Raw genomic sequence first — 26,126 nt, forward strand, 5'->3', positions numbered from 1 at the left:
ATAAAAACACACAATGAGACCTGTTACCTTTTAGAGCCATATACATTGTTAATTAGATATGACAAAGGTAGCAATACTCAAGTACACAATTATTCTGGTGTTTAAAAAAAAAAAATCACCTCTCCTCTTTTCCAAGTTTTCAAACATCTAGCTCTACCTGCAGCAAAGCTAGCAGGATCACTAATTCTTTTTAGCATATTATCAACACATACTTGCGTAATTATTAAGATCAAATTGAGACAAGGCATCCACTTTTTCCTTAGGCTTCTTTGGACCAGCCTTAGGTTCTTCTCTCTTTTTGCCACTTGCATCCTTGGTGCTCTTTTGTCCTGCAGCAGTAACACCTCCGTCCTCCTGATGTAAAGAGTTGTTGTTGTTGGGATCAACACCAGGCACAGTTGCTGTCTGCTCTTCAAATGGCCTATATTAGAAAAAAAAAAAATTGAGAAAACTAATGACCAGCCACAGAAAATACTCCGGAAGGAGCTAACAATCTAGTGCAAATCCCATTATAGGGGTATAAGTGTCTACTGTGCAACTTGTTAGTAGGCTCCAGACTTTTACTTCTAGCTCCTCAACAAGAGGAGTCTTAACAGCAAAAGCTGTTTTTGGGGACATATCAAATGCCCCGTTGCCAAAAAGAATCACAGGGGAAAAAAAAAAAAAGCATAATTTTAAGGTCACCTCTGGCTTGGTCTATGTAGTTAGAGGTACCAAAACTCAACAGGTATGGAGTTCAGTATAATTCAACAGCAGTGAAGTCTTCCATAGAAAAAAAAAAAAACCAAAACAGCTTACAGTATGCAATGTGAGCAAATACAAACAAGGTACAATATACTTGCTGTACAGGCTCACTTACCAAAAGCTATCTGAAGCCATGAGTCAGATTTGCAGCATTCTGACTTTGCTGTGGAACCTGGAATACCCAATTTTTGCTTCACCGTCACCTTTAAGTGACTAACCATAGGAATTCTTAATAGTTTTAACTCAGAGGTTAAAGCATTGATCACAAGTTTTTAAGCCCAGGCAAAACCCGAAGTTAGAATACAGCAACCTACAAGCACAAGAGTCCTAGAGTACAGGGTAGGCATTCAATCAAGAAATGTCTTGTCCTGCCTCCCACTTACCAGACTGTGCACTGTGACTACAAAAACAGTGGGCAAATAGTAACATCAAATAATTATCAAGTGTCAATCAAATTTAACATACAGAGGAACACAGTTTAGTCTCTATGGCAAACAATTCTCAACATGTTTGTCTGTTAGGTGACTGATCCAAAATGCAATGCAGCAATTTACGTATCGACTGCAAAACTGCTCACATTAACACTTCAGCTTGCATCCAAATCTTAAGAAACATAGCTCAACCCAGCCAGCACTGCAATATTTTATTATTAGGCATTTTTAACACTGTGCATACAAGAATACTCTGCTCTTAGCTCCATGTTCTAAGTGGCTGTATAAAAAGAGTAAAATTAGAAAGTACACAGCCACAGGTGCCTGCGCTTGTCTTACTCTCTTCTCTACCATTCGACAAATCTAAAATAACTACTTAAGATTTTGAACCACAAGAGGACCACAGAAGACCATGACCATGTGTGCTTTCTAACAGAAGCTGGTACTCACCCTCTTTTTCCACTTCTGGGTGGAGGACCACTCCGCCTTTCACTCCTAGGCCCTGAGAAGTTCCTCCCTGGTTTAGCTGGCCCATTGTTGCCACGTCGGTTTTGACGGTCTATTCCAGGCCGCTGACTGGAGAAACTTCTCTTGGCTATTTCCCTTTTTGGAGCTCCAGCATTTTCTCCTGCCTTTGCAGCCACCTGTGCTGCTATGTCTGCTGTTTTCTTCTCATCCCTCTCCCGCCTTTCATTGAAGTCACTGCTTTCTGAAGCTGTTTCCCACTCTTCATTTGCCTGGTCTGAAGAATTCTGGTTGGACAAGTCTGGTGTCTTACTTCCCGACACATCTAGAGCAGTGTTGGAGGGCTCACTAACTGCATTACTAACTGTGGCACTTGTTGATGAGCTGGTTACTGCCTCATTAATCTTTGATGCGGCCTCTCTTTCTTTTAGGCGCCTAAAGCGTGGTGGCTTATCTTGCCTTGGAGGCCGAGCAGGTCTTTGTCTTCGTGGCCTCTCTCTATTTGGATCAAACTTTCTCTCAAATTTTGGAGGTCTTTTATCAACTGGTATAGGACCATAATGTTCATTTCTTCGTGGAGGGTCCCCATCTTCTGTTTTAATGATCTCTGTTTGCCTAGGGTTCCACTGATTGTCTCTGTAGGCTGGTCTCCTTATTGTGGATGGACGTGGAGGACGTCCACCAGGATCCCTGCCACCACGTCTATACATTCCCCCTCTGCCTCGTCTGGAAGGCTCTCCTTTAGGAAGAAATCCTGGTTTGGGTTTGTTCTCATCATCTCTTATGTATGGTTTTTCTAGGGATCTGTTGTCTACTCTGATACTGTTTTCAGGTTTGAAAGACAGAGGCTTTGGAGGCTTCTTGCCATCAGCTCTCTCTTCTCTTTTCGGGTGCTTGCCTTTGATTAGGCTGTCTTTGTCTGAAAGCAGAGTGTCACTTGCGCTTTCATGGACTTCGCTGTCAGAATCCGTCTCTGAACCATGCTGTCTCCGTCGTTTTGGGATTACTTCAAAGTCAGAACTCTCACTACGAGTTTCACTCTCTTCTCTTTGCCTAACAGGACCTGAAGGCACATGGTCTGTTCTAGGCTTAGGATCTCTGTAGTGTGGGTAGTCTCTATTATGGCCTCTACTGCCCCGACCACGTCCTCCGTAAGAACCCCTGTAGCTACGACCTCTAGAATAATACTCCCCACGACCTCTGCCTCTGTATCCCTGATCTGGGAACCAGTCTCTATCCCTAGCCTCTTTCCAGTATGTCCTAGGTGGTAAGCCAGGCTCTCTTTTTACTGGTCTGGTTTCTAAGCGTGGTTTCTCTCCAACCTCCTTGCTAACAGCCTTCTCAGTCTGCTTTTCTTCCTTCACCCCAGTAGCTGGCTGCTGAACGTGTGGCTGCTGCTGTGCTGCCGGCTGAGCAGGTGGCTGCTGCTGTACTGCGGAGGGTAGCTGTGGAGCAGCAGGCTGGGCAGCCGGTAGCTGCTGCTGGACTGGAGGTGTTGGTGGCTGAACTGGAACTTTAGCTGCAGTCTCGGTTTGACTGCTTTCCTGGCTTGCTGGTGTTGGAGCAGCATCCTGGGTTATCTTCTTAGCCAGAGGTGCGCTGCTGGAGGCAGATGTCTCTGGCTCAGCCTGAGATAGTGGCACTTGAGGTGCTTCCTTTTTGTCACTTTTTTCAGACTTGCTAGGTTTTTCACTAGATGCCTTCTCTCCTTCTTTTTCCTTCCTCTGCTCACGCTCTTCTCTCTGTTCACGCTCTTAAACCTTCATATCTCTAAGCACAGGTTTTTTAATAGGACCCGATCTTCTAACTGGTCTATCACTACCTTCATCTCTCCTGCCATAACCCGGCCTAGGACCCCATCTCGTCTCAGACTTAGGTTTGAAAGTTTTTTCAGGTTTTGGTCCTTCTGATGCTCTATTATTGATCAACATTTCCTTTTTTGGTTTAATCTCAAGTCTCTCAATTGTCTCCTTTGTCTCAACAGGCCTGTTATTTAATTTAGGGATATTTGTTGCTGTCTCATTCCTCTGGTCTTCTGATTTTAGAGAGTGACTGGAACCATGGGAAATGCTTCTCTTTAGTGAAGAGTGACTTTCCCCCGCGGGCACCAATTCTTCTGGAGAGCTACGGGTAACTTTCTCATTCACTCCTTCAAAGTTAACTGCCGTGCTAGGTGTGTCAGTTTGGAGAGGTTGTACATCTTCCAAAGGCCTGCTTGGGAACTTCTGTACCTCCACCTCTCCTGATTCTCTGAAAAAGTCTGTCTTTGGATGAGAGTCCAACTGGTTGTGTTCTACAGGATAAGCAGCAGCAGGGACAGCAACTCGTTCTTGCTCCAAGTGTGCCTCAGACCTAAGCAGCAACCAATTAAGAACGTTAGGGCAGGGGAAAAAGTTTTACTCAAATATTTACTTAAATGAAATAATTTTCTATTTCTATGAAGGATTGATGTCAGCTCAAGGAAATAACAGGTATTAATTTTCACACTGGCTGGTAGTTGTAGAGGTCAATTTTGTTCTATCCTAGTTAAGAGTTCAGTGTCAAATGTACACTCATCTTTAGGAATCTATTATTGTTAATGGCTATATATGCAATTTTAAATAGAGTGAGCAGGCTAATATCACAAGTGTTATCCAGAGAGCAGTACAGCAAAAAGAATTTTTGGGTACTTATGAGATGCAGAGGAAGCCTTCCTAACCATTCATCATGCAGCAAAGGTCAAAAGTGACTGTCTTGCTTTATGCCACTTGCACTTAACACACCACTTTTGAAACCAATATACATCAGAAAAAAGTTCCCCGATATGGGGAGGATGGAGAGCAGATGGAAAACAGGAAAACACTGCAGGAATGTTCTACAAAACCAAAAATTCAAAATATTATGGCAATCACCGTTTATCAAATTTGGTTAAGGATCCTAAACAAGGGGCAAATTGTCTTTCTACAACCCACTATAGAGAAGGCATGTCTTTTGTTTTATAAAACAGTGCCAAGTATACTCCAACCCCCAGCCACCACTTTTAAGTTTTGTGTAAAGAGCAGCTATAACTCAGTTTAAACTGCATTTTGCAACCTAAGTTACACAGCCAACAGTGTAAGTATGTATGGCTCGGAGAGGTGACAAGCAGGAGTAAATAACTCAGGCTTACCTCAAATCGTCAGGCTCTTCTAGCACTTTGGGAGGAGAACTAGATTGCTGAGGTTCTGCATGGGGGTATGGGTCTGACCCCCACATCATGCGGGGCTCTGACAAAGGAACAGCATGCTCTCTTGCTGAGCGAGCTATATGTTCAAATGAATCTGAACTAGTTGCCGATCCCTCTATCTGGTCTCTTCTCATCAGTGGTTTGGGAGGCATAATTCCTGTGAAAGATTTAAGTTCAACAATTGAAACCAGTTTAACATTAGCAAAGAGACCTACCTCTAGACAAACAAAGCATATCAGGAGGTACTAAAGAACGCTATTCTCTCTCTCATCTCCTTTCCTCTGTACCTTCTGTTCTTGAAACCAAACATCCATTCACTGCCAGTTGACCTCAGAATGACTAAATCATATTCACCACTAGTACACTATATTCAACAGAAAGAAAAGCCGTCTGCTTCCACTATAATGGGATAAACCAGGTCTGTAGACCTGCAAACTTGTGGATGAAATTTCTGATGCAAGATTGGTACTGGGACCAGTGCTGTTTAACATCTTTGTTGGTAATGTGGACAGTGGGACTGAGTGCATCCTCAGCAAGTTTGTGACCACACCAAGCTGTGTGGTGTGGTCAACACACTGGAGGGGAGGGATGGCATCCAGAGGGACCTGGACAAGCTGGAGAGGTGCGCCTGTGCAAACCTCATGAAATTCAACAAGGCCAAGTGCAAGGTACTGCGCATGGGTCAGGGCAATCCCAAGCACAAATACAGGCTGGGGAAGAATGGATTGAAAGAAGTCCTGAGGAGGACTTAGAGGTGTTGGTTCATGAGCTCAATATAAGCTGGCAATGTGTGCTCACATCCCAGAAAGCCAACCACACCCTGGCCTGCATCAAAAGAAGTGTGGCTAGCAGGTCAAGGGAAGGGATTCTCCTCCTCTACTCCTCTCTGATGAGCAACCTGGTCTAGTGGGAAGTGTCCCTGCCTATGGCAGGAAGGTTGGAACTAGATGATCTTCAACGTCCCTTCCAACTCTAACCATTCTACGATTTTAAAGAAATTCTAGTTTTCACTGTCTTTGCTTAGCCTGCTGGTTCCTCCATTCATTACTTGCACTCACTCAGAATATCCAGCTAATGAGCAGGGTAACAGGTAAGTATCTGTTACATTATATGTCAAACTTGTATTATTTATGCACAGTAGCTTTCCTAACTGCAAGTCAGACGGCCATTCCACAAATTAAAAAGGAAGTGCCAAGAATCTGAAAATACAAATTTAGCAAGACTCTAGAGGTGCTAATACATAATACAAAAATAAAAAAAAATTCATGTGTTTTTTTTAATAAGCAATGTAGTATCAAGTGCTAATATGTAATGAAACACAAATGGTAAATACACTATTTTTCAGTTCCACCTAACCCATGCCAGCTTTAACATCTGCAACAAAGTAAGGCTGATGCTGACATTGTGAATACATCCTTAACTGTCGACTAACATGCCCACAATGCAGGAAAAAGCTGTGATCTTATTTTATAGTCAAAGCTATGCATTGGCATATGATTATCATTCTTCCAGTACTACTAATACCTGTTTTGTTTCAAACAATGAAATAATGTGGGGGTTTTTTGGGTTTTTTTTTTTTGTTTTTTAAAGAAACCCACCCATTTGCTGTTACTATACATAATGTGGTCAGGAAAAGACTTCTATTTCAAAACAAAAAGTTCAACAGTCAAAAAGTGCTGCCAGATTTTACCTGGATGAATAGGAGGCATGTCCATTGCAGGTCTTCCTGACATCATTCGTGGGTCCATGTAAGACTGCATCATAAGCCACCGTGGATCAAAGCCCATTGAAGCTAAATGCTGAGGATGTGGTTGCATGGGCTGGTAAAGGGGTCTATGCTGGGGAGGCGGGACAGGGCCACTAGAAGGCTGTGAGGGAGCAGACTGTGGAAGGACACCTTGCTGTTGTTGCTGCCACTGCTGCTGTTTCATTTGCTCCTGCATAACAGAAAGCAATTTTACAAGACTTTTTATTAAGATGAAAACTTGAACAGAATTCAAATAACCCTTAGAAATAACAGTTACACTTATCTCCAGGACACTAAGCATTCTGAAAATGAACTGAAAACATGCACCAGGATGAATTAGGAGAAAGGGGGAAAACCAGACTGGACAATTTAGAACAGCTAATTTTGCCAATATTCAGCTGAGACAAAGAACAACTTCTACTCTGTTCATGTCATTAATGCAAATTGCTCTTCAGAACATGGGACCCAAATCCAAACTACATTTGTGAATGTCACATCCTTTAAGGAAAAGTTGTAGAAACAATGACTATCAAATCCCAGGTTCCACAGATAACCACAGGGCAATGATCTACTTCAGCAACTGATACAAACCCAGCCATTTTTAAAAGCCTCTCTTGCCTTCTGCTCACTCACATGCTTTGCAAGTTACAAGAAGTATTTCAGGCAAAGCAATTCCCGCCAATACTATAGGATGTTACAGAAGCTGGAAAGCAACAACTTAAGTTTTTTGAGACTTCTATGGTCACGTTCTTATTCAAAATGAGGCAGAAGACATTCTTTTAATGAACTTCCTTCTTTGAATGAACTAGTTAGTTACCTGTTGCCTCTGAAATCTTGGTGGTAACGATTTCTGGAACTGTTTAGAATAGCCCGAGGAAACAGCAGGACGAGGCTGAGATCCTGAATCTGGCTCACTCTCATGAGTCACCTGTGAAATCTCTTTCTCATTCCGACCGCTATCTTGTCTGGCAAAGACTGCTTGATCTTCTGGAAAAAAATAAAACAAAAACCAACCCACAGACGTGGGAGACAAGAGTGAATCTTAAAACTATGACAATTTCACCAGAATGTCAGATAAAGGATGTTCTAAAATGAAAACAGTCTGCCTTCTCTAACCTCACAGTCTTAGTTTCCAAAACCAATAAAGGCAAAAAAAGCTAAGAACCACCCCTCAAAACAGAACAGTTGTTGTTAATACATCCCTCAGTGTCCCTTTTAAACTCAAATACACTGGGTAATCAACCACCAACATTTAGGTTGTAACTATTACGTGATTAAGTAAGTGCTGTATCAATGCTACTGTATTACATTTGAATCAACTTTTTTTAATGAACAAAGGTTTGGTTTTACGATCACTTTTATCCATTCAACGGATAACACAACCTTATTAAGCATAGTCTAACGGTTCTCTTGTGGCATTCAAGTTCTACGACAAAAAATGCACCAAGTTTAACTACACGCTCTTGTGTCTACTTCTCTAAGCTTGCTGAAAGAACAGAATAGCTGAAATAATTTACACTGCTTTTAGCAACATGAGTTGCTGAACCTCCTTTAACAAGAAAAGAAAGCCAGCTTGTCTTTCTGTATTCTTCAAAGTCTGGCCTAAATCACAAAGCACAGTTTTTTCTTTAATGTTTTGATGAATTGGGCAAACACGTCTAGCTCCAAGGATAGTTAGCAGCTGTAATGTGCCAGGAAAATAAATGGTCTAGATCCACTAGGTTAATTAGGTATGCAACTTAGCCTTCTAGATTACAACTGTGCTCTGTGGCTCAGCTTTAAAACAGACAACTACTAGCGTGCAGGCATACCTTTTTCTTCCTTGTTATTCCTAGTTTCAGTTTCTTGTTTTTCTACAGGTGTTGCCACAGGTTCTACAGGCTCAGGAACCTCATGTGCTGGTTTCTCCTCTTCTTTCTCTTTCTCGTTCTCCTTTTCCTCCTCCTCCTCTTCCTTCTCCATCTCCATCTCTTTTTCTTTCTCTTTCTCCCTTTCCTGCTCTTTTGCCTTCTCCAATTTTTCTTTTTCTTCTTGTTCCTTTTCTTTCTCCTTCTCCCTTTCCCTCTCTTTTTCCTTCTCCCTCTCTTTTTCTCTTTCTCGCTCTCTTTCCCGCTCCCTCTCCTTTTCCCTCTCCCTCTCCCGCTCCCTTTCTCTTTCCCTTTCCCGCTCCCTCTCTCTCTCCCTTTCCCTCTCCCGCTCTTTCAGAGGGTCTTCCCGGGAGGGTTTTGTCACACAGCCGAATTTCTCATTTAACCGTTTTAGCTTTTCGGCACAAGCAGCTTTTCGCTGTTCTTCCATTCTTCTTTCTTCCTCTTCTCGCCGCTTACGGGCTCGCTCAACTGCAGCAGATATCTCTGACTGCTGTCTTCTCCTCTGTTTCCAGATTTCATCTTCATCTGGTACTGGTTTAGGGGGAAAGGGTCCTTGCCTTCCAGGTCCTACCTGGCGATCAGGCGGAGGAGGGTGCTGCAATATTAAAATCAGTTAAATCAAGTTGAGGATGTATTATATAAACAGCTAGCTGTAATATTATATTTAACTATTTGTCAATACCTGTATTTGCATGGCACCTTTAAAAAGCAAGATTTGGAAGAAAAAGCAAGTCCCCACCTTCCTGCCCCAGTTCAGACTTACACAACCCAAGCTCAGAAAGGAGAGGTAAAGATTCAGTTGGGCTCACGTCAGTCTTCCTCCCCAACATTAATGCAAAGTGACAGCAAAGATGACAAAACATCTTTTGGATTTGGTTACAGGCTGCTCTAAATCACAAAGGCTCAGGGAAGATCTCAGACAAAAGTCTCCCAAGGAGCCAAAGCAATTCAAGGTCGCTCAAGATAACAGAGATTTTAATAAGGATTGTTGAAAATTGGTAAGAAGCTACTACGTACACATTTCATCTCCCCATCTGCCTTGGCAGCCAGCCCTCCAGCACTATTCCTATGCCCCTGTCCTCCCTAGTTCCCAAATGAGGCTGGATAACTGAAAGATCTTGAAGTTCTCACATATTTTGTACGCCACTTACAAGATGGGGCTGCTTTACACAATTAGCAACACAGCTGTATTGGGGTCCCGTTCTCACCAGCCCCAGGCACTACAATCATTTTACTTGATAAATAAAAGGCTTATCCCTATGTGAAGCATATTTTTACTTTTCTTAGTCTAAATCCCTCCACCACAGCATTAAAGAATTTAACTTAAGGAAATAAGGACAATTCTAATCTTTCTTACCGGTGGTAGAATAGATTTGGGATGAAGAGCGGGACCACCTCTTTCATGTATAGAAGGCTGTGGACCTCGATCCTATTGGATCAAACACAGTACCAGGGTTAAGCTCCTAACAAGAGCCAAGCTGAAAAATTTAGATCTACTGTTTTGTACTGCATTAAGATACTACACCTAATGAACCATCTGCATACAATACAAATTTGCATGCAAAACAACATCAAGAACATTTCCACTTTATGTACTGAGAGATAATTACTTTAAACATTCACACATCCAATTTTCAGCATTTATATTACTGCACTGTTTTTCCTTAGATTCAATGTAGCATCAAACCCTGAAAGACAACATCATCTTTATATATAGACAAAGTGCAAGTAAACCCAATTAAAGATCTCCCATCTTCATTATTACTGGTGTCAAGAGAAAACACTTCTGGGAAATTTTCAGATAAATTCAACAGTAGCTTTCCTGGGGTGGGAGGGTAGAGAATAGAGCTGAAGCAGGCATAAGCTGAGGAGGCTGCCAATCTTCCTCTGCTAGAGGATAAAACAAAAAGGCTGAGCTGATGAAGTCTACATTCGCCTGAGACATCAGAAGTGAGCTGACACATTACCACTAAGCTGCACTGAAGAAGGTGGGTCACAATACCATACAAAAATCCCCACACCCAGGAAAAATGGATGGGCCACTTGGGCACTATTTACTCTGTGCCACTATAAAACATGATGGACACCAGAACCTCTTCATTCACTGTTACAGGGACGGACAGACATGAGTATTGAATTAAAGCCTGTCAGCTGAGTCACAGTAACTGACACAAGAGTTCTCACTCCCTCACAACTGTGGATTATAACACACTAGATAAAGCCATGCTATTTTTATTTTGTGACCAGAAGCAGCTACGTTCTCTAAGCAGCACCCGATCAGTTACCACAGCTCAGATAAGCAGTAGCTAATGCTTTCACTCATGTTCATAACCTTAATTGACCTGACAGTTTGGAAAGACACCTGAGTGGGACCTCTCCTCATGAGGCTGTTGCCAGAAAAGCTGAAGAGAAGAACACACAAACCTGCTCAAGCTGAGAGCTTTTGCCATAAGACCCTTTGGTTGCTGCTGTGGAAGCCTGGGTGGCAGACTTAGCATTTGTCTGTTCTTCTTCCTTCTGGCCATCAGGACTCTGGGAATCTTTTGACGGTGTTTGTTCATCACTGTGTGCAAAGAAGAAAAATGGAAGGTGTACTCCACACAGGTATTTAGTCAATTATCTTCTACCCTCAGTGTTTCTTATAAAGAGTGAAATTTCCTCACAGCAAGGATCATTTCTATTACATGCCCAGCTGACCAGAGTTTGCAGGTAGTTATGCAATCTACTACAGTGTTTAATTACGGGAATACATGCTAAGCTAGTTAAGTGGCATTCACACCCAACTGGCAATGCCAACTCACCCACTTTCCTTCTCTTTTTGACTACTTCCTTGCTCATCATCATCACTGAAATTCAACTGCTCCGTGTAATCCACTTCACTCTGAGCACCTGATACATAAGCAAATATTCAATTAATCTTTGAGAAAGATTCAATGTACAAAGAACAGAAGCCATTAATCTTATGTTCTTACCTGCCCAGCCTTCATCAGCCTCCGCATCTAAATTATCAAATTTATCAAGTTCTTTAAGTTCACTAGCACTAAGAATGGATGGGCGCTCAATAGGTTCTGAACACCAGGAAGGTGGTCCTCTTCCCCTTGGCCCTCTAAAAAAAAAAAAAAAGAAAAAAAGAAACAAAGGCCACCGTCACTATTTATCCAGCAACATGACTAGATAAAATGTGAACTTATAAGACAATTATTTGAAGTATACAGTCCTGTTCTCTCAAATAGAGTATAAATGTGAACTATAATCCACGTGCGCAACTATTAAAGTTCAAATAATTACTGACGCAACACTAGATGGTTCTTTATGGAAGAGGAAGATTAGATGCTATAGCCTTGCTTGCATACTTCACAAACAAGCCAAACATCAATTGACAGCAGAAATCCACATGGTTTGTAGCTTTCAAACAAGACACTGCGTAGATCTGGCATCCTTCTTATGACTAATTTATCCACCTTGGACATATTTCTTTATAAAAAAATACATTTTTTTTTTATACCACTGTCAAAGGTTCTGTATCTTCTCCATACTCCTATACTCAAGTTTTCCCGGTCATCCTTTTCAGCTTTTCTCTCTTCTTCCAACGACAGATCACCTGTCAAAGTTTGTACCCTACTGCCTACAGCATCCCCTATTTCCTCATGCATTTGCACAGCCATCCTCAACTATGGAGAAATGCACAGAAAGAAAGAAAACTTATTTTATAATGCATTACAGTTCTACTTTGATTGGAGAGCAGTAGAGTTGAGAACCAGGAATTAACTACTTTCATTATAACAATGGAAGAGTCCTTTTAAAGGCAAAATACTGGTTGAAGTTTCAAAGGTGTCCCCAAGTGACCCCTGCTCTTCCCAACCAAAAACCCTGTAATGTGCAGAATTCCCTCAAGTTTTGCAGTTGAGTTGTCAAACACAAACCACTCCATGGCACTGCTCCACACAAGCCAAACTTGTGAGACTAACTAGCAGCAGTTCTTATGCAGTGTATAATCACAATCACGATAATCAGTGCAATTTTTTTTTCATTGAGTCACAGAATTCATACCCACACAACAATAACACTCATAAGGTTTCTTACCTGCTAGGCTCAGAATTGGGAAACCTTGTTGGACCTTGCATGGAAGGAGGATATGCCATTCTAGGATACTGATTAAACATCTAAGAAAGGATTAAAAAAAAAAAAAGGAGCCATTTGTTAAAAAATATCATTGCATTAAGCATACCGAGATCATCAAAGGAATCATAGTGGAAGTATAGCAAGACTCCTCACTCAAGACAGTTTGCTATCTAACGAGAAGTGTGTGACATCAAGCCACCAAAGTGGGGTGATTACAAGAGCTAATAAACTGACAAGTTCAAACTCAATGTAGCAGAACCAGTAACAGGTAGCCACATTCTTTGAGGAGTTGGTTGTGATCCCACACTTCTAGCACAGCTCCTGAGTGTTCTATGGAGGGAGGAGAAAGGGCCATAAGGAAATCACACTAGCCAATAATCAGTCCCTGCAGCTTAAAAATTTTGAATGTAACTGTCACTTACATAAGGTGGCATCATTGCCCTGTACTGAGATGAGAGAGGTGGTGGCTGCTGGCCATTCAGCTTGGGCTGAGGGACCTGTGGTAACCGCACATCCCTCTTCTCTGCTGCCTTTTGGCCATCATTTTGTTCTGCTGGTGTAGCATTACCATCTTCCTGCCCAAGAGCCTTAGCTTCTTGATCAGTTGGAGAACTGGGAGAGTTGCTCTTACCACCTTCTCTCCAGCTAGTAGCATCTGCATGGACAGAATCGGTAGGAGAAAAAACAAGAACAGACTTTATATTACAGATTTACAGACAGGTGTGATGAAAACCACATTGTTCCGACACAGTTTTCAGTGACACAGCTATCTGTGCAGACACATGTTCATATTTGGTACTGAAATGGGCAACAGCCAATGGAGAAAATAGAGGCTGTTTTCTAATCCCCTTCAGCCCTGAAGGGCAAGAGTTGAATTTATAGACTCCTCTAGTTGTCCTACTCTACCTTCCAAAACACAATGCAATTTAGGAAGTATACTGATAATAGCAGAAGAAAGAAAACAGCTTCAGCTGTGGTAAGTGGGCTGCTGTTCACTCAGTGTGAAAATGCTGCCAAGGGACAGATCAAGCTTCTTAAGCAGCAGAGACCTACCACAAAACTCTTTAATCAGCTCAAAATGACATACATCTGCGCATTATTTATTTAAGTGAAGACTGGTATCCAGATCCTTGCTTGCATCTCTATCTGATAACAATGGAATAAAAGTGATGAAGGTTGTACTTGTGGGTGTGAATATCTAGAAGTCCAGGGAAAAGCCTACATCTGGGTGTGAATATCTAAGCCCAGGCAAAGTAAGGGATTTTTATAACCTATCACTTGTGCCAGGCAGTCCATTCTTTTAGGAGTTTCTGCCTACAAAACATGGGTTAGGCTAAAAAAAAAAAAAAAAAAAAAAGGAAAAAAGAAAGAGTAAACTGCTCAGATTCATGGGGACCACCAACAATTCAATTCATAGACCCACACTGTAAATAATGCTCTTTTAGGGGCACAAACCCTTTAAGCTGTGTTAAACTATGCTCCTAGATATCCATTACACTTCTTCCACTTATCTTTGCCAGGGAGCACAGCTGCTAAAGGGGCAGTACTTGCCAAGTTCGTTTAGCTTTCTGCTGTCAGACCTGAAAGAAGGACTTAATAATAGCATGTACAGTACTGACCACAATTACAACTGCCTGCAGGAGGCTGGAACAGACAAACATAGCTATTTTCCTAATTTGATGTTGGACTTCTCTCAAATTTCTTAGAAGATTATTCTTTACATCAAAACTAGTCAGAACCTGAACAAGCACATGGCCTTGGTCTGCAGGACCTGACTGAAACAAATCAATGAAAACCAAGGCCTGTAACACAGAAAGGAGTTAAGGACTCCCGGAGAGCCCAAGCCCTCTAACAGCAGTGCACACCTCGTCTACCACTGCCACAGGATAGTGCCACCTACAGTGCAGGAAAGGGTCCCTAGTCCACCAAACCTCATCAAATTTTTAAGGAAGAAAGGAATCCTGTTTTTCGCTGGCAACAGGCACAATCCCAAACGCCTCCCCAGCAGGAGGAAAAGGATCTGGGGAAGCAACACATTTCTTCACAGAGACATACAAAGCCAGCACTGTTGTGGTTGTTTTCACTAGATCTAATCTCTCAGAGCTGAAATACATCCAGCTAATCAAAGCACCTCAGCCATGAGCTAAAGATGCCTCAGCTGTTCAAATCACAGTCCACTCTTTCAATATCCTGTAGATTACACTTCCCACTCAGGATTTTTCAGGCTACTGTCTTAGGAGTACTAACCATTCGGAGCCAACCCTAATGATGATTTATATAATTAGTTAATATTAGGAGATTTCTATAAAAACATATTTTAGCTGTTGTGACATCTAGCAGCTGGAAGTAAAAAGATTCCATTATTGTGCAACTACCAGATGTTCCTCAGAGCAGAAGTGGAGTACTGACTAGGTCAGGAAAATGGAAAGTGAACTTGAGGATAGGATTAAATCCCCTATTTTCCACACCCCAGAGTGAGTGCAGAACAGAGTAAAACAGAAGAAAGCCCCCAAAATCTGTTCCTTCAGTGTAGGAGTGTGTTGATTAAAACAAACAATTCATCAATTTATTTTGTACAGGGCACAAGTAATCTTGTAATAAAGGAGTTCCACACAAACCCATGCAATTTCACAAAAAATTGTAGTATATACTTACTTTGTGGTCGCAAGTTGGGTCCTGATCCATGGAGCTCTTCAGGTGCATCTTTCTCTTTGCCTGACTTTTCCTGATCCCCAGCTGCCGGCAGACTGGGAAACTCTTGTTGGAAATAACTATTTACTTGAATAGCTGGACCTACACAGTAAGATATTCAGAAAGTCACAACTGTAGTCATTTCAGAAAGTAGTAAAAGCTTGATCATCCTTAAAAAGTGAACAATAAAGCCACCTCAATTTACTGGTAATGTAATTCACATAAGCGAAGAACAATCCTTGTAAAGCATTCACATTTGCAATTTGCATATTCATAACCAAAGCTGTTGAATTTACTAGGCCAACTGTTGGGGCTGAGAAAAAATCAGAAGCACCAGAGAGCAATAATGGACAACAGAACAAGATTTAACATGGGCAGTACCTGAAGTTCCTCAGCTCTGTTAACACTTTCTTCCCCCACCTCCCCCTCCACCACCAAGTTTTCCCTCATTTTATTACACAACTATAGTTAACAGAAGAATAGGCAGCTATGTCATTGCAAAAGCCCTTAAGATTAATTACGGTTCTAATAACAACTCATCAGGACTTTGAAAGGCCACAGCTTTTACGTTATGAAAAAAGTATCAAAACCTGTAGCATTCTTTGGTTTCTAAAACCCTTGACATCATAATTCTGGATTGGAATTTAAGACTCCTGTTGCAGGGAAGCCAAAAATACAGATTGTCTTCCTCTTTAGCAGGTTTTGTTACCATATACTTTGACTCAATTCCCTGCCTTGGCCTACACATAACGGATATTGAACTATTAGGTGAATAGTGTTCTCGTACCAAATCACTGATAGGCTTACTGAGGGAAGATTTCTATTCCAACAGCCTAAATAACGCCCTGTTCACATATCATCTTTACTACTGGCTACTATAAGAGACATTGTATTAGGCTACACGGACTATAGGGCAAACTCACAAAAAAGGATCTGAACATATGCTGTCCAAAACCCCGCTGTACTTTTTTTTTTAGCCGACATCTAGAAAAGCTTCTGTTCTCTCCAATCTGTGACAGAAACCTTCATAACAATAACACACATGGATTCTGTGGCTTTAAGAATGAAGCACGGGGTAAATTCCTCATTTTTTATACTTTCTTTGTAAAGGCATTAGAACAAATACTACTATTTATCCCTGTGCCTACAAATAGTCTTAATCTTTTCATCTTCACTCAAACTTCACCTACAGATCATGTTAACTTTTTTTTTTGTTAACAGACATTGGACTTTTGACATTCCCAAGCAGCTACATCCAATGACTTGCTTAAGGGGACTGAAAATCAGAGTCACACAAAACAGATGGCGTGCCAGGCAAGGGAGCCTCTTCAGAGCTCCTGTGGCATGCAAAATTGAGTTTTATGAATCCTGAAGTATATTTTCTGCTCAAGTCCACACAGTAACAGCAACAATGTTTTAATTGCAAAGTAGTAGCATCTTCAGTGATCAGCTTGACAGTGCTTAAGCTATCAACTTGAAATAGCCAGATTGTCAGCCAACAGTTCAGAAAGAAGTTATGGTAGCAATTAACCCCAACTTTAACCAACACATGGGCTTAAAAATACACACTCCCACTACATTTCAGAAGTCTTTCCTTTCTACATGGCCACCAACAGCATAAGAGAAGGATTTAGCCTTGCCTCACCCAACTGAAGTCTTAAAAGATCATGAGGCAGCCAGCTCAATGACTGCTGGAACACGTACAAGGCACCTGGAAAAACTACAAGTTCTACCAGCCAACTGCTGATAAGGAAAGCATGAGCACAACAGGTGTATCCCGAGCTTCAAACTGAGGAGGACAGCAAGCAGCTGATTCCAATTCACATTCTTTATTTCTTCTTGAAACAGCAAACCCACTACTGCATTAATTGAACAAAATGAGGGCACCATCTGGGCTTGGCACACAAGCTGCCATGGTAACTACAAAATAATTAGCTAAATGCATTTTGAAGCCACTGAGCCGAATCACTATTTCCTGTGTCACAGACACGATCTTATCAGCTTATGTAGAAAGGCTGGAATGCAGATCATTTTGCATCAGTGTTAAGTCCTTTTTTCATTCTACAAAACTCCTGGAAAAGCTGAAAGGAGGACAGTTCCTACGTTTGACAATGAAGGAAACACTGAACATTAGAGAGAATAACAAGAAGTGGAGAATCTAGCATTGTCACTTCTAATACTCACTGAAAAAAAAGGCAAAACCATTAAGATATGCGATGTTAACAAAGTCCATATAATGGCTGAGAAGTTACCTCCATGCAATTCAGATTTTAATATTTTAAGATCTCTATCCAGAAGAGAGCTCACTTTCAACTTGGAAGCCAAAACTCTATTTTATAGCCATAGAAAGCTTGCAAGTCTCAAATTTAGGGAATAAAACATGTCATAGGTTATTTTTCATAACAGAGACACAGGAATCCTAAGTAACCTCTCACTCTACAAGCAATTAAAAAAAAATCTGTTTAAGATTTCCCTCTGATCTTACATCTGCAATAAAAACACTCAAGCTAAGATTCACGCTAAAGGAACTAGTTCTCCATCCTTTCACACAATTATGTTAAAAAAAAAACCCAAACACACTTTTAAAGTTTTTCACATAAAAAACCTCCTACTTGAACACTATCACTTTGAAAACAAAATAACCAAGGAAGCTATAAAATTAAGGGAAAAGTATTGCTGTAGCAGACATTTAAATAGAAGGAAGACTACATACATTTTGCACAAAATTATCCAAAATGATGATTAGAATGACCACTGTTTACACTTCTCCCCATGCCAAACTTGTATGCATTGTAACTACTGACTGAGATTTTCCCTCCTCACCACAGCCATGTTCAAGATCTTCTGCAGGGAAAGACCTGGGAGTCCTGGTGGACAAGTTGACCATGAGCCAGCAATGTGCCTTTGTGGCCAAGAAGGCCAATGGTATCCTGGGGTGCATTAAAGAGCATGGCTAGCAGGTCAAGGGAGGTTATCCTCCCCTGGCCAGGCTGCATCCAGAGTGCTGTGTCCAGCTCCCCAGTTCAAGATAAGGAACTACTGGAGAGAGTCCAGTGGACAGCTACAAAGGATAAAGGGAACAGAGTAGTACCTCTCTTATGAAGAAAGGCTGAGACACCTGAGTCTGTTTAGCCTGGAGAAGAGAAGACCGAGAGGGGATCTCATCAATGCTTATAAATACCTAAAGGGCGGGTGTCAAGAGGACAGGGCCAGACTCTCTCCAGTGGCACCCAGCAAAAGAGTAAGGGGCAACAGGCCCAAACTGGAACACAGGAAATTCCATGTCAACATGAGGATAAACTTCTTTACTTTGAGGGTGACAGAGCACTGGAACAGGGTGCCTAGGGAGGTTGTGGAGTCTCCTTCTCTGGAGATATTAAAAACCCACCTGGACACAATACTTTGCAACCTGCTCTAGGTGAACCTGCTTTAGCAGGAGGGTTGAGCTAGATGATTTCCAGAGATCCCTTCCAACATCTATCATTCTGTGATCTTATACCGTCACCACCATTTCCCTGTCAATCCAAAAGAGGTGACTATGCCAACCCTTTTAAAAGGCAGTCAGATCTGCCGCTGAATCAGGCTGGCGCTCACTTGAGTGATAGGGGACCAGCTCACCTTCCAGCCAAGAAAGTCACTTCCACAGCATTTGTAGTCCCAACTGACCCAATCAAGACTCAAACGGTTGCTGAGTCTGGGGGTCTGTCACAGTAGCACTCAGAGCCTGCCAGGCCAGTCAAGAACCCCTCCACCTTGAACAACCCTTACCATCTTGTCCACCTGGTTTGGTGTTGGCCCACGATTTGGCAACAGGAGCTGCTTCTGGAGGAGCAGGAACAGCAGGTTTTGGCTGTGTCTGCGGCACGTCTGGCTGTCTGGAATTAGAGGTAAAGCACTTGTGAATACAGGAGGGTGAGCACAGAATACGATCAACAGGATAACTACTGCAAACAAGTCAATGAAATGAGGTATCCATGCGGCTTAAGAACCAGTAACTACTTTTTCTGCAGAAAAATAATTTTCTTATACAAAAGTTGTTATAGTAACAGTTACAAATTGGAATAAATTAGCTAATTCTTTCAAGACTGGATTTCCCAAAGTGGAGAGGAATGAATGAAAATGACTGGGCAGAAAATGCGCTCAGGCATGAACAGAATTATAACTTTTGAAGTAGTGTATTGGACAATCAAAACCCAATCAATCTACAACCATGGAAGGGAATAATTTGGAATAATGTTCTCTCGCCTCAGGAGCTGAGAGGAAAGCACTTAGAGACCACCATGAACTGAGAGAAAGAAGGCAAATATGTGTCAGAAATTATGAAGTAAAAAGAAAAGATAAATTATGGGTACTATGAATTGGAGCCCAGAAGCTTAAGTCTATTAAGAACAAAGTCTCAATTTCACCATCTTAAGAGGCAGACATAAGCACTCATTTTGCCAATATAAAAACCAGGCATATTCTTGAAGATCTTTCTCATCCATGGATTCAGTGATGTTTACTTTCTTGAAAGAACAGCTATTTCTGAAATCTGCATATTCAGTAAGACTCCAACGCATTAGTGTCTACAAATCAAGACCTCCAGATCATTAGTAGTAACTTTTGACGAAACAGGAATTATGAGGCACATCCAGTAGTCTAAAACCACTTTATTAGACCAGTAAAGAGATAACTAGTGCAGTATCATGTCAGTTAACTTAAAATAAACAATTGTAAATGCTCTAAATAGATCCTACAGTAATCCTAAATTTCTGAGGACTATCACCAAGAAGTCAGTTCCATGTGGGTTCTGCAGTGGTCAACCGAAAGCACTACACGGTAGCCTCAGAACTGACACAGAAGTACACATCACCAAAAAAAAATAAATATCATCATTATTGGGGAGAAACACACTGGCTTCTCACAAGGATAACGGAATGCAGTTTTCAGATGTTCCCACAGATTACCAGAAATCAAAAAAAAAAAATCTCATCTTTTCTGTTTCCACTTAGCTGTATTTTCTTAAGAGCTACACGTTTTCTAAGCAGGCTTTGAGGAAGTTGCTGTGTACCCAATGGTTCCTCCTCAAGTTTCACGAGAATTTTAAGGTGATTACACTGATCTTACAAAATGTGCTACAGTATTTCCTTTAAGCAGCCATCAAAACTTAAACAAAGATAGCCACATCAGGTGGCTAAAGGAAAAACTTGTCCCCTCATACGGAATTTAAAAGCACAGTGCTTTCAAGTTAAGTGGGGGGGCTTTGTTGGTGGGTTTTTTTTTGCTTGTTTTGTTTTTTTGTTTGTTTGGGTTTTGGAGTTTTTTGAAACTATCTCCCTAATAGCAAGATTCTTCCTCACAAAAATTAACAGTGGCACTATTCCCTCTCTGGTAGCTATCTTGAAGACAGTCAAGTCTAGCCACTTTCTTCCCAGGCCCTGCCCACCCCTAGTTTTGGGAAAACTTGAGAGAAACCTCACACCAAAACAACCCAGACCTCATTGGTCACTTACTTTTCTTCTTCGTGCTGTTCTTGTTTGGAAGCCCATCCTGTGCCGTCTTTAGGCACTATGTTCACATTAGGGTCATTGCCTTTGTTCTCTGCTTTAAGACTGGGGAGATTAGCTGGGGGAGGCATCCTCCTTGAAATAGCAACTTTTCCAAGGCTCTGTAATCCATGGCGTGCGGCAACTGCATGCCAAAACAGAAAGTGAAAGTTAACAATGCTCTTCAGCAAGTAGTGTTCACACAAAGCTACATAAACCAGTGTTTTGCAAGAAACTCAAAAATTCAAGAGTATAAGAATTAAGAAATTCAAAATTCTTCATAATTTAATTTAAAAAAAGAGAGGGGGAATTAGAAATACTTGGTTGCGGAGAACTTGAGTACTTTTTGCATAGCAAGTCACTATGGTTAGCCTACTCCAGAGATTAAAATGATATATGGCCCCACCTTTATACACAATGCTCAGTGACAGAAAGCTAGAGGAGCCATTTAAAATATGATGTTGATGTTTTAATACCCTTTAAGACATTGTCAAGCATCGTTCTCGTGCTTCTTTTGGAGTTTAATGTACCTTGATGACTCCAGGAATATCTACATGGGTCCAGCCCACTTCTTTTTTGCTGCCAGTTTCAGTTGGCAGATGCTGCTCTGGCAAAAACATTCTTACAAATTGCATTTACTTCAGACCACAAGTATGAAAAAGCAGTATGAAGCTAACGCACTACACAGGACATTCAACCTACCAACTAATCAACTCAGGTGAACCAGTAAAAGATATTATCTTAGGCATGTTGTATCATTACAAAAACCTCAGTTTCAACCTTTAAAAATAATATTGTGCAAACCTTTCATCCCCCAATTTAGGCAAGTATGTCAACTCAAATTCAAAGCCTTCAGAGTGTCATTCCCTGCTGGTTCTCAATCCAATCAACCAGGAAAAATCAGGCCCACAGTGGTCTTATTTGAAAGGCCAGTGTAAGTTTCACCCAGTGTTTGTTTGCAAACCAGACAGAGCACCCCATCTGAAAGTGAGCACTGCCTTCTTGTTAATCAAACACCTCCAGTATCACAAACATTTTCTGAAATACAATAAAAAGAACAGCCAGGATATGCTGATAACAAATGGAGACTGCAGCTATAAAACAGTTTTTATTTACCTACACTCTACTTCCTACTAGACTGCAAATGCTGTCTCCCTGCACTGACACTCTTGTTTACAGCTAACGAGAAACTAATCAACATTGCTTGCCAGAATTCTTCCACTTAACTGTTGTATCAAGCATTTTAAAAAAAAAATAATCTTGCTTTGGTTAAGGGCTCATATACTTTGCACTCTTAATTAGTACTACAGTAATGATGAAACAGAATGCAAAACAGGTAAGTTTACTCACCTGTGGTTTTCTGAGTTTCCAGTGACTTTCCCTTGTACGTATTAAACAGACTGAGTGTTGCATACTTTGTTTTTCCATCCTTTGCTTTTGTACTCTGGCCCGACTTTTCCGACATTTCGATGGAAACTCATCGAGTCTGGTACTTCCTGCTCACCCCTCAAAATTTGCCTGAAAAGAAAAATAACAGAAATGTAAAGCCATTTGAAAATAAGCCAATACTTAAGACAGTTCATAGGACAAAAGTGGACAGCATATTTAGCACCATTAGCACTGTTTCATTTAAGCACACTGGAGATGCCATAGAACGCATTAGTTCCAGAAACCCCTAGCCTCATATAACACTTGTAATTTTGAAGTATTTCCATCTCTACAATTTGAATTTCACAAACTCAGGAGGGTCAGAATTTAATTAGTATCACCCCGTAAAAGTGGTAAATATAATCCATGATTTCACTAAAAAAAAACCAAACACCAAAAAACAAACCAATATGCAAAGTTTCCACCAACAGCTAGCTCCCCACTGGTGAAGTTCAATGATTTCACCTACTCCCAAAGCCAAGTGCTGAGATACCATTAACTGTGGTAAAGTATTTCTGGATTTATTTTTTTTTCCTCCAATTAAAAGAATCAAGAACTCAGCAGCTAGAGAAATTAAAGACACCAAGTCAGAAGTTTTCCTTGTCAAAATTAGGAACACAGTATGTTCAGACAGGGAGGGTGAGAATTCCTTAAGCCAAGAGATTCTTCTTGGAGCAGTAAACTACAGGGCTGTTACAGCAGGTCATCTCTCATCCCTCCTTCCCCCAGAATAGCAGGCCTTGAGAAAAAGAACCCAGTAATTATCACTGATATTTCACTAGAAGTTCTTAGAAGGAACTTGCCAGAGTTGCTGCTGCTCATAATCAGGCAGGAATACAAGGGGGCCTTCACTTAAACAGAACATTATTATATAGCTGATTTATCTTAACAATATTCAATACCCCTTCTACCCTCCTTACAATAACATTTTTTTAAATATATTGCCATACAAATTCCAGAATAGTTATATATGCCCACTCGTGTTTCATTCTAAAAGCACACACCAAGAAGCAAGACATCATGCTCAAACCCTTTGGCGACCAGAAAAGTCCCTGGTCAAACTCAAGAGCCTCAGACAGAGGAACATGTTTCACATGCAAGGCACACTGTATTAAGAAGCGTCTACATGGACAGGCAGTCTAAAGAACAGAGCACTTATTTGGTCATGACAGTCATTAACCAATGTCAAAAGATCAGGGAAGTTTAATTTACATAGGAATTATAATATTCCCACCCTTCTCTGCCTTCTACCTCAATTTACAAGCCATGATTGAGAAAATTAAGAAAGGAAGATGGCAAATAACCTCGGGATTGTCCAGCTTCAGCAAGATTTGGGCCAGATGCTATTCTATTACAATCCATGCAGTAAAGCGGACAGTTTTCAACTTTGTATGGGGCCACATACATGGCTAAGAAATACATCCTTCCCTCTCACAAGGGGAAAGCAATTCCCAGGTTTTTTTTTTCCCCCAGATTTGTCAGCATTTGGCTATTTCAACAGCATGTGTTACACCAACATCCATTCCTCACTGTCATCCAAAAACATGAAATACATGGAAGCAGGGTGAACCCAGTCCACTAAGTGACCAGTAACCAGAACACGACGTCAGATATGGCTGTCAGGCCACCCCTTATCTATCCCAAAACCTACATATTGAGGCTGCAAGGTTTCACTGCTCACTACTCAAACATCAATACATGAAGAGGGAAGAAAAAAACCCAGCCTGATATACGAATTTACACAAGCTTATCTTTGGAGCCATCAGTCAAGCAGATTTCAAGCAACCATTCACTGTTCAGGCTGCCACAATACTTCTTTGCAATTCAACCACACGTCAAGCTTTGCCCATTATTATTATTCATGGCCAGGCAAGCGCTTTCAGCTACTCTGAAGATCTGAATCCAGGCAGACTAGTTTATCAAGCTGGAGTCTAAATCAGACATTAGGCCCTGCATTAGCGTCATCTTCTATGAGAAAACTCAGTTTATCATGAGGTCTTCAGTTAAATGTCTGCGAAAGAACGTGGCAGATTCTTTCCCTTTAATTCTCCTGTTAGTCTCTGCTCCCAGACTTGTATTTATGATAGAGTCCACCACAATCATTCTGGAGCATCAGAGGAGAAGTTATTGGGCAGATAACCACCAGGAGCGCATGGGTGGCAAACAAGCTTTCAGCTGTCCATATAACCGTATCAAGTAATACACTGTAATTACTTGATACTTAGCTATGCTCGCACGCTCTTTCAAATGAGAATAAATCATACACAGCTTTAATTTTCAGACCAAGACTCATCCCAGCCACAGATTGTGTAAACAAGAAGTAGCTTCACAATGGTGAATAATCTAGAAGTTGGCAAACAAACAAACAAACCACCACCACCACACCCCCCCAAAAAAAGAAAAACGAAGATGACTTTCTCCCCGCCCCCAAAAAAAGGCAGCAAAGCCCTAACAACAGATGCAGGCAAAGCAGAAAGCAGTTTGAGGATGGTTTGAGATAATGTTGAGTTTTTGTCATACTTTCCAAAGCCTGTACCTCTGCTGGAGATCAAACATAGCAAATCTTAATCATAACTCTCTTCTTTACCGAATAAGATAGAATTTGTTCTCGCACAAATCTTAATTGTAACAAATGTTCTTTCTAGAACATTTGATAGCTTATAGAACAGGAGGGGGTGATCATGTTCCCCACTAATGCCTTTTTACGTCAAATTTGCAAAAATTGGTCTGCTTGTTACAGCTGAGCTCTATACCTTCTATAGTATTATAATTCCTACTGTTTGACAAGTTTTCCCAAAGTTACACGACAAAGAAAAAGCAGAATATTTTAAATTGATTAAAATTACACATTCCTGAGTACTCTGACTTGCAGAAATCAAGCACTGCAAACAGTGTTCTTTTACATTAAGCCAATCAATATATTCATACTTAACCAAGTTTAGACCTGATACAGGTTGCCAAAGAGGATACACTTGCAAAATTAGACTTTAGACCAGGTACTCAAGCCAGGGATGACAAATGCTCCCTCTGAACAGCCCATGTGGCCCTCTACAAACATACCTGTCAGGTCACACATTAAACAAGCACCCAATGCCACCTAAGAGCGGTAGTTCTAAGGAGATAATTGCATGGTTTTGAGCCATATGAAATGTATCTGTCTCCAAGACCTTTGCCTTTTCACTCAAACTTTAGTTGTATATGCTACATTCCTATACCAAAGTACTGGAATCATTCCCTCTGTAGCACCACCTACAAGGTATTTTAACATAGGACATGTTTAATTTGCGCATACAACGGGCTGGCATGTACTAGACTCACCAAGTGATTCCCAGTTTGCCCTCATATTTTTATTTTTTGGTATTATCTGTAAGGTAGCTGTTAGTCTGAACTCTATTACTCAGATCCTTAAAAGTGAAGTGCTGCTGTCCACTAGGTTTAGACTCTGATATGAGTAAGAACATGAGACAGTTGTATACCTCTGAACAGCAGCAACATATAAAAGATGTCAGAACTACTTGCCAAAATTAAGTAACTACCATGATAGCAAACATAAGGACAGGCAACAGTACAAGCAATAATGGCAGCTGGTGGGGCTCACTGCACTATTAAGAATTTTAAGCAAGTCAGCTGTTCATTTTGAACTAACTACAGTTACTATTATGCATAATTTCAGAAGGCACAATGCTCCCAAAATTCTGGAGCAAAGGTTACCTTTCAGCTGCTCTGTAATGTTATCAGATAAGGTAACTGACCTTCACCGTGGCCTTAAGATTTTCAGTTTAAAATTATTACTGTAATTTCTGTACCAGACTACTATTTTTTTTTTTTTCCAGACTGCAACTGGTTGGCTTATTTAGATCCTGCAATGAACTCAGAAGCATGTGTACAGAAATTAGC

At 41.0% G+C, this 26,126-nt stretch overlaps 1 protein-coding gene across 1 annotated transcript in view; it reads right to left on the minus strand.

The window, feature by feature from the left end:
- PRRC2C (proline-rich coiled-coil 2C) overlaps positions 1–22,266 on the minus strand; it is a 55,663-nt gene extending 33,397 nt beyond the window's left edge. Inside the window, 17 exon segments of the mRNA XM_009892820.1 lie at positions 213–421; positions 1,626–3,085; positions 3,155–3,992; positions 4,789–5,002; positions 6,536–6,782; positions 7,410–7,570; positions 8,404–9,058; positions 9,821–9,892; positions 10,888–11,026; positions 11,265–11,352; positions 11,436–11,569; positions 12,547–12,626; positions 13,008–13,240; positions 15,241–15,372; positions 19,045–19,151; positions 20,769–20,946; positions 22,152–22,266. Of these exon segments, the coding sequence (XP_009891122.1) occupies positions 213–421; positions 1,626–3,085; positions 3,155–3,992; positions 4,789–5,002; positions 6,536–6,782; positions 7,410–7,570; positions 8,404–9,058; positions 9,821–9,892; positions 10,888–11,026; positions 11,265–11,352; positions 11,436–11,569; positions 12,547–12,626; positions 13,008–13,240; positions 15,241–15,372; positions 19,045–19,151; positions 20,769–20,946; positions 22,152–22,266 (5,062 nt within the window).
- Between the last annotated feature and the right edge of the window lie 3,860 nt (positions 22,267–26,126).

The sequence above is a fragment of the Charadrius vociferus genome, unplaced genomic scaffold, assembly GCF_000708025.1.
Source record: "Charadrius vociferus isolate BGI_N301 unplaced genomic scaffold, ASM70802v2 scaffold39, whole genome shotgun sequence".
In the NCBI taxonomy this organism is placed as follows: Eukaryota; Metazoa; Chordata; class Aves; order Charadriiformes; family Charadriidae; genus Charadrius; species Charadrius vociferus.